A 15570-nucleotide genomic window follows, 5' to 3' on the forward strand; every position below is an offset into this window, starting at 1 on the left:
GCTGTGCTGGACATAGATGCGCTTGGTTATCAAGCCGATTATATCCCCGCACCCAAAATCTCCGAATCGTATTCCTAAATAATCAGTTCAAATATAATTCAAAAATTGGATAGTTAATCCCTTCTTGAGATAATTAATCTATAATATTTTTCTTGGGGCCTATCGAACTCATGTTACTACAAGGATACAGAGACTAAAAGAAACTGTCGACATCGGCAACCAAGATCTGATGAGATTGAAACCTCCGTTGTTCACCACATTTTTTGCAAAAAAAAAAAAAAATTAATTAGATGTCAAAAATAATAATAATTTGCTTTAAAGCGACAAACAAGAAGTTCAAATCTTCAATTGCTACTCAGATTCATTTTCGTCTCGCCCATAAAGTATTTGTCACCACTCAACCAATCTAGGCAAAAACTCGTTCTTTTCAAATAACCAGTATCTGTTTACATTTGGGAACACCTCGGCAGCTTATTATTTCGGTACCCGTAATCCAGATTGGCCATCAGCGAGGGAAGAAAGAACAAAAATTCGAAAAAGCTGGCCATATCGATGAAGCGCACCGGGTTAACCAGGACCAACGACACAGATGAACTAGTTACAGGCTTGTAACCCCGATTATCATGCTATTAATATGCAACCAATAACAAAAATCATGTCGCCCCCAGACGAAGATTCAGATATAAGCTATAACCCAACTTCACATAACCTTTTTCTTATCACAAAATCGAGAAAGAATCCGGAACGTGAAGTGTATTTTACTACCTTCTGCTGTTCGCAGTCTTGGACTTACTCAAGCTAGCAAGCTCTTCTATCAGCTTCCTCTCCTCGCTGCTCAGCCGTTTTGGGATCTCCACCTGCACTTTTACTAACTGGTCGCCACGGGTATTAGACTTGCCAAGAAATGGAACCCCTTTCTTTGACATAACCAGTGTTGTCCCTGGCTGAGTTCCAGCAGGTACCTTCAAATCAACCATCCCATCCACAGTTGGCACCTTAGTGGTCGTGCCAAGAATAGCATCTATGTAGGATACCTTGCACGTATAGAGGATGTTGGTTCCATCGCGCTTCAAAACTGGATCAGCAAGTACATCGATGAAGACATAGAGATCTCCAGGGGGGCCCCCTCTTCTACCAGCATTCCCTTCGGAACGTACCCGCAGCCTGCTTCCAGAATCAACACCTGCTGGAACTTTAAGACTGATTCTTTTTGTCCTCCTCACTCGTCCATCACCACTACATGCATTGCATGGTGTTGAGATCTCTCCAACTCCACCACATGCAGAGCAAGTAGAAACCTGTTGGAATACACCTAATGGGGTCCTCGCTGATGAGATCACTTGTCCCTGCCCTCCACAAGTATTACAAGTGACCGGCTTTGTCCCAGGCTTTGCACCTGACCCATTACATGTGCTACACTTCTCCAGCCGAGTAATTTCTATTTCCTTGTCAACGCCAAAAACAGCTTCCTTGAAATTTAAAACAAGGCTATAGGTCTCATCATCACCTTGCATTGGCCTGTTCCTAGCAGCTCTCCCCCCCATACCTCCCATTCCTCCCATGCCCTCAAATAAGGATTCAAATAGATCAAAAGGATTGTTGAAATCCTGCCGAAATTAACACAAATATCAAAAGTTTAGACGGAACAATTTAAAATGTCTATATGAGATGTATTCATCACATAACAATATGCACTTCCACTCATGACCATCCATCAGTTAAGAACTTACCCCCATTCCCATGCCAGCACCTTTGAGGCCAGCCTCCCCATATTTATCATACAGGGATCGCTTTTCATCATCAGATAAAACCTGTGACAAAGCAAGATAATTGAAAATATGCTAGAGAGATTTTTCTTTTTGTTCATAGGAGGAAATGAAACCAAAAGTACCTCATAAGCATTGCTGATCTCTTTAAATTTTTGTTCTGCTCCAGCCTCTCTGCAATAGCAATATCAAAGAACAATAAGCCAAACTCCAAAATCATCATCAATACAGTGATAATTACATGATACACATTAGAAGGTCAAAAGCATGCTTCAGAAAGGACCTTTTTTTCTATTTTTGAAAGTTCACACTTCAAAAGTTTTTTGTAGGAAGGAATATGATTATTTCTCTTTAGATGTGTAGTATATTGAAGGCAAGATATTGAGATCTAAAAGGAAAGTGCATTTTAAACTTGTCCAAAGTATGCCAGACTAAAAGAGAATGATTTTCAGCAACCCTGAATTTAGCAAGCGGCAATTCAAAGTTTCAAACTAAAGTATTTATATTTAGTATCTGTCATGGTTACATATACAGACTAGGAAAAATCTAAAGTGAAAAGGCTTTTCTTCCCACATTTCAAACTTCACGTCTTGTTATATGCTAAGCTTAGTGATAATTGTGTCCCGGGTTATTTTTTCAATAGAAACAACCCAACTACTCAGGCGTAAGCAAGAAACCATTATCCTCCACTAGCATGCAAAAAACGTTTTGATCCAAAAGGCTTGGCCCCAGTTGTTCATACATGAGAATTTTACAAGTGACAAAAGAGAAGAATATAAGATTTCACAAATTGTTATTTAAAATTAGTTTGCAGAAAATTGTTGTTGTCACATCATACGTCAGAAAATCAGATTTTTTGAACAAAAGCTTTATACAACAGTTGCTGCAAAGTGCAAAGCCTTTCCCATCACCTTTTGTATTTCAGGCTTTATTTGTTAGTTGTTAGTATCAGGTAAAAGATCCAGACAGATATCTTCTATCCAATTCTCTAACCTATGCTCATAGAAATAAGTACAGCATGATTCATCTCTATCAATGCCAACATGTAGCAAAATTATGTTTTATCCAGAGCACTTGGGTCATTTGTTACTTTTGTATCTAACAATTCAAACACCAAATTACATACCCTTTTTGTATATACTAGTCCAAAGTCCAAACCTGATGAGAAGGATCTCCCTAGTATTTAGAACAGTTAGTGTGAATTGAAAGGAATCAGCATCAGTGAAGGAAAATAACTTTTCAACAGGAAACCGATTTAACAAAGGCTGTACACCTGCTAGCTCAGAACCTTGTTTCTTTTCACTAGCAATGTAACTAAATTAAGTTCATGAAAGCAACCAACATGCTTCAAGAATCTCATAAACAAAAGCATCCTTCAGGTATCAAAAGCTGAAGAGCCAGAAAATTTCTAGGAATTTCATTAGAAAGCAATGAAAATCATGTTCAACCAGTATGAGAAACCATAGGTATCGGAAATTTCCTCCCTCCACCCTTCTTTCCCAACCAAAATGGGAAAAACACTGGAATGGCAGAACAGAAAGAAGGCAAATGCAGAAAACTTCACAGCAAAAACTAGATGACCAAACATTGCTTGCATGGTCGTGCTGAACATAACAGGGGCCTAAGTATTGGAAAAAAGTCGCTCAAATGATCTTTTCCATGGATACTCCTGGAATCTTCAAATTTTTCTATTTTATTAACATGGACATGTCAAAAACCACCTATATGCCAGCTTGAATGGCTTGAAAACAGTCAAAATTGCACTAGTGGTTGACAATCCAGTCCTCAAAGAGTTTTTTTTTTTTTTAAATGTTAACTGGTAATGTGTGTGTGGGTCGGGAGTAGCAAGCTGAATCTCAATAAGAGGGAAGCAGCGAGCAGTGACATGCACCCACCAACTCACAGAGAAATCCAAAAAATCTCAGTTCCAGAACTAGAAGCATCACAAAACTCAAACTTTAGCAGCAACTTTAGTACAAACTACAAAGGGCCTCCAACAACAAAGAGTGACTGGTACAGGACCACCGGCTTTAAAAACAGAAATAGGAGTAGCCATCATGAGGTTTCTTGAAGGCCTTCAAAAGCCAGTCAATTGATATTTCTCTCAACCCAGGTGCTAAGTAACATGGGTACATGAGATGGCCAGGCATACCTGTAGTATGCAATTTTGTGACATGGGTATGCCTGGGCTTGTGGGTACATTTTGAATGGGGTTTGGGTCAATCATGACCAAAAACATTAACTTTAAAAAAAAAAAAATTATAAGCGTTGACCTGAAGAACCCGTCCACCCTCCGTCGAGGCCTTCTTCCATCAGTAGCATGTTGTGTTCTCTCAGCAACATGAGAATGATTAGTGTAGAGGCAAGACTACTGGCAACAAATGGCAACCAGAGGTGGTAGCAACTGATGAGGGCAGCAACGCACGTGGTGTTTTTTCATTATCCTTTTGGGGTTTCTTGATTTGTTTTGTGTTTTTTAAATGCGTATTCTAGATGTTTTAATAAAAGAGATTGTTGATTTTGCATCTGAACATCTTGTCATCTTTGACCATTTTTCCCCAATTTCCTAATTAGAATATCTTTGGTCAGTTCCCCCAATTTATTATGCAGAACAATTTTTTAATTTTCCCCAATTTATCATGCAAGATCCATGCTTTCTGTTCTGTCATTACAGTCCCTTCAATCCGTAGTGAGAAGCGCAATCATTTTTGTTGAGTTGAAAAAAATTTTTATTCAAATGTAAGTGAAACATTCTTCATTTTGGTGTTTACATGTATACAAGTGTACGAACTCAAAGCGACTGAAGAAGTTCTATATGTTAAGTAGAAGTTGTCACAGTTGCAATGACTTATGCTGCTTTGAGTATTTTGTACAGACCATCACAGCCAGTTCAGAGTCTTCAGATTTCAGAGACTCTGCAGTGCTCTTCACATTCTTTTATCGTCCAATTATTCCATCTTCCTCATCCAATTGCTTTCCCTTGTTCACCTATTTTGTTGTTACTGTAACATACTCTTTTTTGCAATTGTTTCTTCATAGAAAAATATGCTAGATTTGAAAAAAAGTTAAGTTAGGTAACGGCAATTCTATCCAAATATTATTGACCAACATGCAAGATCATTTTACTTTTGAGAACAGCAGCATCAAATGATGGGCTGCAGGGTTGATGCTGCGTCCTGATATAAAAGTTAGACATGTTTCATGGCTCTTGTTGCATTAGTAGTCCTGCATTAGTAGTCCTATATGCTGGCACAGGAGATTCTATAAATTTTTTGCATTGGCCAACCTTCTAATGTCCTATAAAATTAGTGGATATAGTCACTCTCGCTTTGTTAGTACACAATAGAAAATAATTTTAAGTGGGATTTCCTTGTACTTAATTTATAAATTATAAACCATGGATTTTGGTTGTAGTAGCCTCGAGAAATACTGAATCTCTATTTTCATATATGTGTATAACATATTGAGTTTATAATTATATTTTTCACTTCAAAGTTAATTTTACTAATTTTGCATTTTTGTGGATTATGCATATTTTAAATATGTTTGCGTGTACCTCTGATACACAGGTGTGCCTGTGCACCTGAAGTGTCTGTCGACTCACCTGGACACGGGTGTGGGTACAGACATGCCTTCGACACTTCAGGTGCGCAGGTGCACCCATGTATTGCTGTATCTGTAATTATATGTTCAATATACAACATAGAATTTATATATTCAATACATTACAATATAATTATATGCATTTTATTGGATTGTAATTTTAATGAATGTATTTTTCCATATATATATATATATATATATATATACGGCCAGCCGTACCTGCATCCTCGCCTGAACCCACACCCGTACCCATGTGACATAGGTGTGTACCCTCCCGTACTCCCATGCCATATTTTCTAAAACCGCTGTGTCCAAACCTGTACCACTATACTGGCACTTGTCCCCACTCCTATGTGCAGTTTCAACATGCAATAACTTTAACAAAGAAAATCTATCATAAAGTTCACAAGAAAATCAAGAATGGTACTACAAAATGATGAAAAATTATGAAACTGTAGACTCACTTGTTCACGTCTGGATGGTAACTTCTGGCAAGTTTACGATAAGCTGAAAAGCAAAAGAACAAACATCATCAACCATAATGACCAATGAGGACAAGCAGTAATGTTACTGCTAAAACAAACGGTATGCACATAATCCACATTCAAATAGATTAGGGAAACAATATACAAATTTACAAATGCACAGCCACAAGGGTCCATCGAACTATCTCATGATTCTCGTCTAGCATTAGCCTATGTCACATGAGTATGTGATTTATCCTCACATACCCATGTGAGTAAGGCAACATGTGGGCGCAGGTATGTTTGGATATGGGGTGCGACTGCATCTACAGCAAGACCAGTTCAGGTCTGGCAAACCTGTTTATAATTTTTAAAGCCTTCTGTGTTTCTTTTCTGAATCTTTCTTCTTCTTCCTCCTCTTCCACCTGTGCAGCCTCCAGAAACCTGCGGCAGCTTCCCATGACCAGCAGCTAACTCCAGAGAGAGTTTGAGCTTTCTGGCTACACCTTCCAGCAATGTGCTTTTTATTTTTCCATATTTTTTCACTTAATATTTCTTTTGAATTTTTTCTCCAACCAAATAAGAGGTTTAGCAAGTCCTTTCCTTGTTGGTTCTATAGACTATAGTCTATAAGTTTTAGGATCAGGATCAGTCGTGCCCTCTTTTCTCAATACCCCAGTTCTGTTGATTTCTGTTGGAATAGCAGTCAGTTTCTGCAGTAGGTTTTGGATAGCAACAGTGCATGTGCTGAAATGAAATGAGTCCGATAGGTTTTCGGGTTTCCATTAATTTATGTTTGAATAGTCCCCATTTTTGGTAATCTGATCTGATTTCCATTGAATAAAAAAACATGCATTTGGTGAAAAGAAAAAAAAAAAGAAGGCTATTTGATCTGTGCAACAGGTTTTTTGAAGCAGAAAACTATCACAACAATAATACATGTGCCTTTATTTTAAATGAATGAAAAGAAAAAAGATAGGCTACCGGGTATTTTTACATACTCTGTCCCTTAAGAATTATCATGCTTCTGCTTGGTTCATATTGTCCCTCATACTGCCAGTCCCTTATGAATAAATAATGATGAACACAAGAATGAGCTTGTTGATGTCCCAACAAGTTTTTTCTATGTAAATACTTACTATTGAGCTTTTCTTTTATTCCTTTGCACAAGGAAAGTTTTGTGTATCACATGATCTTGTCTTCTTTTATTTGCATTCCAGCAATCTTAATCTCAATGGAATATGAATAATTGTCACCTTTAATTGTATTGGACTGTGCATTGGCTTATAAAATATGTTGCTTAAATTTTGGAGGTCATTGCAATGGTCCAACAGGTTACATATGAACTTTTGAATTACTTTTGCTTGAATTTTGTGGATCATGACCTTATCAGGTTTCTGTTGGCAAGGTTTATAGATATAATTATATATGTATGTATGGATACACTACATCTGTACATGAGTGTGTGACAAAAATGTTAGCAAACGTCGAACAGGGATATGCGTATGTTATGGGCCACTCCCTTGTTTTCCATCTCCAAATGGCCTTTTTTTCCTAGAGGCTCATAAGCACAGGGAGCACACACACACACACACACAGAGAGAGAGAGAGAGAGAATTGCATTCAAGACTGACAAATAAGAAAAAGTGGTGAGAATACTTACCACTTTTTATCTCCGACTTACTGGCATTCTTTGACACCCCAAGGATAGAATAATAATCCTATTTAAAGAAGAATTAGATAGCATCAGAATAATTAAACATAAATCAAAAAAAGCATGCAACAAATCAGAGTAAGATATAGGGAAAACCCAGAAAATCATACATAAAATGATTCCACCATTGGTACTTACAGCATCAGCTCTAACAACAAAACGTGCTCCTCTACGACAACTAAGATGTTGTGACCCCATATTAACCAACGCGAAAAGAGAATCTTGGGAAAAGAAGCTTGTACATGACGACCCCAATTTCTTTTCCTTGCTCAAAGCACTGCAAGATAAGTACAACATACAAATAATCTGTCAAATGATGACAAAGTAAACATTGCTAAAAGCCTAAAACACATGTAATACTGTTGAAATTTGCAGTTAAGTAACATCGAGACAGAGGTAAGGAGGAGTAATTTTTTTTTTTTTTCCCCAATTTCTTGGACAAGGAAAACTGCAACTGGGTTGAAAGACTTTGTCGGTCGCCCAGAATCATAAGGACACATAGCTTAATACCCCTGACCCAGGGTCTATACATGCTTCAGCTCGTACAAAGGGCTGACACCCAAACCCTGGCTCTGTCTGACAGTTTAAACCCAATTTCTCTATACCGAACTCCTTTTAGACAGGGAGATGCAAAAGTCAATAAAAGAGCTTTAACATAAAACAATTCAATTATTAAGTACCATCTTTCTAGCAACCGATCATAGCTATATTTGTCCAACTTCCAATATATAGATGTTATCATAGGTTGTGTTTATCCTTTGTTTCAAGAAAATTAAATAAAGCAGCTTGATTGACCCAAATCACTGAGTTCACTTTCCAAGCTGTACAGATGACTTTAGCCAACCAAACGCCAAGTTTGAAGGAGGCCAACTATGGGAAAGGATAAAATAAGTATTCACTCAGAGTTATGTTAACCATAAATTTTTATGAATAATGTTTCTGCAGAAGGGGTGAAGAGTCTCTAAGCGAGTAACCGATATTGGCAATATTATAATATAGTAATATCATGTTTACATCCCAAACTAGTTCAAACAGTAGTTTGAAAAACACTCCACTATTTTTAAATCACCCAAAATAAATATCATGATAGATCCCCATATTTTCTCTGTTAAAAATAAATCTTCTGTTATATATTTTACGGGTGTATGTTTTCCTTTTACAATTTCAAAGCTTGTATGAAATGTTTGTGACTGTTTTTGACATTTGTAAAACAAAAAGTATGAAACCTATCATTTTATAAACTTTTCCATCATTTTTTATATTTAAATTCAGTTCTCAAGGTTAAAAAATAAAACTCCAAAGAAATTTTTGAAAAAAACCCTTCAGTCTATGATTTTTGCAAATGCTACATAAGTAAATATCATGCACTTTTAATAATAGTAACTTAACTTCTCTGCACACTATATGACTATCTGGTTCCAGAACAAGTGCCTTGTCTAGTATTTTAGTCACAGCACATAAGTGCAGCAATTATTCACATGAAATGCTTGTACAACTTATCTAAGGTTAGGAAGAATCCTCGATAAAACATAGAGACCTTGCGACTGTTTTGTAAAATGCTAGAGTCTCTCTCTCTCTCTCAATCAGAGACACACACATAAAATCGCTTGAGTAATACAGAATAGTTATCCTCGTGAGAACAAATGTCATACAGGAAATTCTTCTTTTCTTTGCAAGTTGAAGTGGATTAGGCAGACGACTACCAGATTATGCCAACACAGGTACATCACGGATTGTTGAACTCGTGACCTTTAAGTTAAAGGCCTTAAGTACTTAACATGTGGGCAGAACTTTATGGCCAGATACAGCAAATTGATGCCTTGTTGCCAAGATAGTAAATAATATGCTCACCAGTGAGATGTCCATAACTTGCTTTTCTCTGAAACTGCAATTGTATTCACAGCCGAATATCTCATCATAGACCGTGGTCTTATTCCCAATTGCACTACCCATGTACTGCCACAAGGAGTTACAGCCATTACGTATATTCCTGAAAATGAATAGGTGTCTAATGAGTTAACGTGTCACTTATGTAGTCCTTCAGCAAGATAATAGAATGATATAAAACAGCCTAAATCATGTTTGAAACTAAACCCATATGGAAAAACTAAAGGGCAAAAAAAATTCAATCACATTACGTTTTTGTAATTCCAATACCATGACAATGCTCTCAAAGCCAGATATACAAACATTATTTCATAATAACTATTGCACCAGCAAGGAAAAGCAACAAAATGCAGAATATTCCATCTATGAAGCATGAAATAATCACTAGGAAGTTCAATGATTACATGATTGCTTGCATATAGAACTTTAACTTAGATTACTAATGAAGGCACGGTAGACTGAAGCATGATTAAAAGATAACCAAGGTGACAGAATTTGTATCCACCAAATATTTAGCTAGTAAGACAGAAGACGAGGAAGAGAAAAGAACGTTTAGTAAGTCAATGTCTCCTCTCCATGGACACAAAGAGAAAAAGGAAGATCTAGGTAGAGAAACTCCAAGAGCTAATCACGTATCCAATGGTTGGAAGCCCCCAAACTATCCAGAAAAAAAAATGAAACCTTATTACAGGATAAAAGAGCCAGTTTTGTGTCCCAAATAGTGAAACATATAGGGCCTATTGGTAAAGCCATCGACAGGAGTAACATGAGAAGATCTGAAGCTCTCCTCTTCACTTGATATTGAGAAAAAAAGAAAGGCAGAAATCTTCACAAAATCCATAATATTCTCAAGAGTACCATAGGGAAGCATCAATTTTTTTTTCCTTGCCTTGCAATAGCATTCCAATCAGTAAAACAGATGCCCTAACAGTTCCAAACACTAAGGGTCATTTTTTAAAGCACCCAATAAACAGTAATATCGTAATCATGCACCACAAGAAAATGACAAAACCGGTTCCACCTGCCTGCAGTAACATGCCAGACAGTACGAAACATATTCTACTTACAGTTTAAAGTTTAATCACTTTAAACCCTTAAACGGCTAGTATTTTGGATGCACTGACTTATCCAGATAGAGAGGATAAGTAACAAAATTGCATTGGTTCCATAACAGAACGTTCCATCTTGTCCCCTTTATCTAGATAAGCAATTAAATCCAAACGCCACCTTCGACAGTAGAACTCCTTAGCCCGAATGTAGACAAGGAGGAAATACCAAGAGAGACATAACTGTCCGTCTGGACACACAAACTTATTCACGAAAAATACAACAGGTATCGACCATCCATTGTTAAGATGAAGGAACAGCTTAACATCCAACTTAGGTCACCGGGAAGTGAAAGTTTGTTAAATTAGAGAACTAATATCGGTTTAAATGCTTCACATTTCGGGTGTAATCTACAGAATTAACTGAACAGAAAATCTCCACAAGTCAGGCTTTCAAGCTTTATCCGCCTACCGCTTCTCCGTACCACAAGAATGTGAAGTCCGACCACAGCACGGACAAGCAGTAGAAGGAAACAACAGGGCCAATAAAGAGAAAATTGTAAATTCATGTAGAGATAGAAAAGCAACTCCTTTCCCTGAATGAATAGGGCCAAAGGTGGGGAGTGCTACCCCGAACACCCTACCTCCTTCGTCCTCCTTTCCTCCACCTTCTTGCTCTGGAATGGGGAATACACTTCACAGCAAGAAAGAGAGAAAGGGAGAGTTCTTCCTCCTCTCCACTTAGAAAAGCAGAGATGTATTTGGCAATTGAGAGAGAGAGAAACAGATAGATATATATGAGGATTTGTAGAGGACGGGCCTGCAAACGAAAGGGAGTGAGAGGAGCAGCAGCAAGGGACAAGATGGTGCTACTCCTTTCCCCTCTCTTTTCCTCACTTCCAACGCTATTGATAAGGGAACCCTCCCTTCTCCTCCTTGAGCACGATCGGTCAGTCGGTCAGGTCCTTCCCTTTAATACGGCCAATCTTTATCTGATCTTCCTCGACCCGAAGGTCTCCTGTTCGGACGTCCCCACAAGCCGCAACTTCCTTTTGAATAAATACTTAAAACGGTTCGTCAGAATTTGCAAATTACAAACTTTAGTTTATAAAAACAAATATTAAAATATACTGAAGCACTTTACCTTAATAAAAAATTAATTTCTAAAAAATCGCACAATCAGGTCTTTTAAGTTGATTTCTTAACTATTTAACGGTTCTCATGTACCCTTTCTTTTCTTTTTTTGTTTTTACAAGCATGTTGACAAGAAAGAGTAAATCGTGAAATATTTGACGAAAAAATTTATAAGTGATAAGATAGTCTTTATATATATATATATATCGATGTTTCATATTTATGAAACGCGTTTGACAATTTTTTTTTATAAAATTAAGCTAGTTATTGGTAATTTTATTTGTAAATATATTAAAAATTGTGCCGCTATTTGTAATCTTCTCATAATCGTTGCAGAATTACTGACCTGAGTTGGAAATTTCTTGTTGAGAAACACCGTTTCAATAATTTTCATTCCTTAATAAGATATAAGTGTATATATACAAACAAATATTTAATAACATTTATATGCAAATATAGAAAAAAATTGGGGCTGGTGTTTACATTCGCCAACAAGTAGGATCCTTGTCTTGTTTTTCAAATTTATTCCTCATTCCGCCAAACACTGGATCGTAATCTCAAATTTTTAACCAAAAATCAAGATTGTAATCCATGGATTTCGGTTTACTTGAGAGAAATCCCAGAAAAAAAAAAAATTGCACCTTAGGGCATCGTCTTCCCCCTCAACTGATCACCTTTTTGGAGGTGGTGGCCAGCATCGTCGGGTGGGTGTGCTGTAGGTGGAGGTTCGTTTGGGACAGACCTGCCTTCGCCAGGAAAAGGGCAAAGGTGAGGAGGGTCGAATTAAATTTTCTAAATTTTGACACGAACCGAAATATCATTTTTCAAAATGTTTATACAAGACAAGTGAAATTTTCTAAATTTTTTACATATAAATTTTAAAAAAATTGAGGTGGGGCCAGGGCCCATGCGGCCCCCTTGGCTCCACTCATGGGGCGAAGGTTCGTCGAGTGGGTGTGCAGCGGGAATAGGTTCGTCGAGTGGGTGTGCAGCAGGAATAGGTTCGTCGAGTGGGGGTGCAGCAGGCAATGTGCCGACTCTTTCTATTTTGGAAGACACTCCCTGTCTTTAACAAAAGGATCTCCAGCAACAACCTACATCTCTCTAGTGGCGTAGCTAGAAAAATTGGCTGGAGGGGCACTCGTTTAAAAATACTCATATCTGGTGGGATATATATATATATATATATATATATATATATATATATATATATATATATATATGTCAATGTTTAAAGATGCTCATTTAAAAATAAAAAAAATAAGAGACTGGACAGTTGGCTACACCAGTCACCATGTGGTTCTGCCATTGCTTCTCTCCAATGCCTATCTCCCTCTCTTCATGAACCCATCAGCAAGTTAGCAACCCTTGTTCTTTCTCCAACCACCCGACAAATTAGTGAGTTTCATATTGTGACTTCTATGTCTTTCTTTGCTGATGGGCTGTCTGTGGTAGGGGTGAGCACAAGCCGAGTCGAGCTCGAGTCTAGTCAGCTCGAACTCGACTCGATTAATGAAATCTTGAGCTCGACTCGGCTCGAGATCGAGAATTGCTCGACGGAAGTAGATCGAGCCCGACTCGGCAGTTACATTTTGAGCTCAAACTCGAATTGATTAAGGCTTGACAAACTCCTTAGAAAAGAATTGATATTCATCGTTACGTGTTGAGCTCGAGCTCGACTCGATTAAGGCTCGACAAACTCGGAAACTCGTTTGAATATATTGACTTGATTAAGGCTCGACAAACTGGATTAAGGCTCGAGCTTGACTCAGCAGTTATGTGTTGAGATCGAACTCAACTTGATTATTTGAACAAGTCGACTCAAGAACTCGAACTCGACTTGTTAAGCAAATGACTCAGCTCGAACTTGTTCACAAGCTGAGCTTTAATGAATTTAGTTTGAGCAGCTGGACTCGTTGTTCACCCCTAATCAGTGGGCAGCTATTCCTCTTTTTCTCTTATCGTCTTCCACCTCAATTGATCGCCTTCCTCTTTTGCAAAATGTAATGTTAAAGTGTTCTCTAAAGACAAAGTGGAGTCAACACCAAATAATTTCCGTTGATTTTCATCTCTGAATCGGGTTCCTTTTTGTTGTAATGTAAGAATTTGATGCTTGCTTTCCCTTTAAAGAAAAAATGACTTAAATCTTTGTCTTGTAAAATTAAGGTGTTTTTTTTGTGCCATTTTGTTTTCTTTGTTCTTTCTATTTCTCCATTTGTAATTCAAGATCTTCATTCGAGTTATAGGATCTGATGTTTTGTCAAATCGTTATCTTATGTTATGCATGTAATGTAAGAATTTGATGGTTGCTTCCCCATTCATTTTGATTCACTTGTTCTTTGTATTTCTATTTTTCCTTAATGCAGACAAACACTAGACAAAAATCCAGTGTATTCCAATCCACGTCTTACAGACACGCCTCCATTTTGGAATGGGAATGCAAATCTCCATTCGACTAATTCCAGTCTTGAAATTATGGGCATCATCCTAGGATTTCAATCCTAATGCTGCCAAACACTACTTGGATTAAAATCCTGAGATAAAAATCTCAGGATTTAATCCTCGAATCTAGATAATGTGGATGTTCATCCCAAGTCAAAAAATAGGTAATGTTTGTTTAATCTATTGGATGTGTATTCAGTTTGTTGAAAATCTTTAAAAAAAAAATGGACTGTTGTTAAAGTTGTTATTTAACAACTTTGGTAATTCATTTTTGTCATTGATTTGCTGTAGAGCAAAAATCAAAAGTCGTTAAAGTTCATACCTTTATTGCTTGGATGTCACTTCTCTTGGGTTTTGTTAAGTTGAATGTTAATGTGGCTGCTAAAACAAATCCAGGTGACTTAGCAGCTGGTGGTTTATTTCACAATGATAATGGAGAACAGTTATTTCGCTTCACTTGTTGTGCGGGTTATGGTCGTATAATTAAGGCTAAACTTATTGCTATTTTTCATGGTTTGAAATTAGCTTGGGAACGTGACTTTCATAAAGTTATTGTTGAATCAGATTCCTTGATAGTTGTGAATAAAGTTATAAATGAAGTGCAGCCTCGTGACCCTTTATTCCAGATAGTGAGCAGTAATGAATTAATGGGACGAGATTGGGAGTGCCTTATGTCATACGTATAGAGAAGCTAATATGTGTGCTGATGTTATTACCTCATAGGCCTTTCAAGGATCCTTTGGAGTGACTGCATTAGTTGATTGATGATGATCTGATTGATGTAGCTTGACTTTGTGTTGTAGTTAATGTCGTTCTAAACTGCTCCTATGTACCCAAAAAACAAACAAACAAAAAATCGGCAACCAATGGTGTTATCAAGCAATTTAAAACAACTATAATCATTGTAAGTTTGTTTTAGCGTTAAAAAGCGAGAAAATTTGGATTTTTGTGGTTTTCTTTTGGTTGCTTGATGGCGAGTGAGGAGCTGATACGTGCCTAATTTTGGCACTATCGAGGACTGCCGAAGGCCTGGCCAAGAGCACTAGAGCAGAGCCGACCAGCGGCATGAGTTGCAGCTGGGCATGCCGATTACCACTTGACAGGCCTATGTCCTCTGTATCTTGTGAGGTTAACCTCGACGTGGAACGCAGAGAGCAGCAAGCTGCGGCACTATGCGCGGCTGAGGAAGGGCGCAAGCCAAAGAAGCGACCTGTGGGGTCGGCCGATAGCACCTATGTGCGTAGAGCCAAGCGCATGCGAGTGGGTGGGACCACACGACACCTTGACATGGTTCAGGGTTCAACAATTGTAGTTGCATCGGACATTACTCATATGGATGTAGTGGGAGGAGCGGGTGGAGTAGCTAAGGTAACAAAGGGTAAGACAGGGCTTGAGCTGAGTTCAGAGATTGACAGAGATCAGGGCAGTGGACCAGGACCCGATTTAGGCCAGACCAAAGTCAATGTCAGATCTTTAACCAGAGCTACAAAGCAGCATAGGGCAGACCTAGGCAA

At 37.9% G+C, this 15570-nt stretch overlaps 1 protein-coding gene across 2 annotated transcripts; it reads right to left on the reverse strand.

Annotated features, from left to right (window-relative positions):
- Positions 1–590: 590 nt before the first annotated feature.
- LOC116248064 (chaperone protein dnaJ A7A, chloroplastic-like) lies at positions 591–11430 on the reverse strand. 2 transcript variants are annotated; one of them, XM_031620649.2, is made up of 8 exons: positions 11125–11430; positions 9399–9537; positions 7686–7824; positions 7497–7554; positions 5834–5876; positions 1892–1940; positions 1731–1811; positions 591–1607 (listed from the first exon to the last, which is right to left on the reverse strand). In XM_031620649.2, the coding sequence occupies exons 2-8, from the start codon at positions 9524–9526 to the stop codon at positions 762–764; spliced, it is 1344 nt and encodes a 447-aa protein (XP_031476509.1). In that variant the 5' UTR covers positions 9527–9537; positions 11125–11430; the 3' UTR covers positions 591–761. The 2 variants fall into 2 exon arrangements, with proteins under 2 accessions (XP_031476509.1, XP_031476510.1); XM_031620650.2 differs by having other exon boundaries at positions 11301–11429.
- Between the last annotated feature and the right edge of the window lie 4140 nt (positions 11431–15570).

The sequence above is a fragment of the Nymphaea colorata genome, chromosome 2, assembly GCF_008831285.2.
Source record: "Nymphaea colorata isolate Beijing-Zhang1983 chromosome 2, ASM883128v2, whole genome shotgun sequence".
Classification (NCBI taxonomy): domain Eukaryota; kingdom Viridiplantae; phylum Streptophyta; class Magnoliopsida; order Nymphaeales; family Nymphaeaceae; genus Nymphaea; species Nymphaea colorata.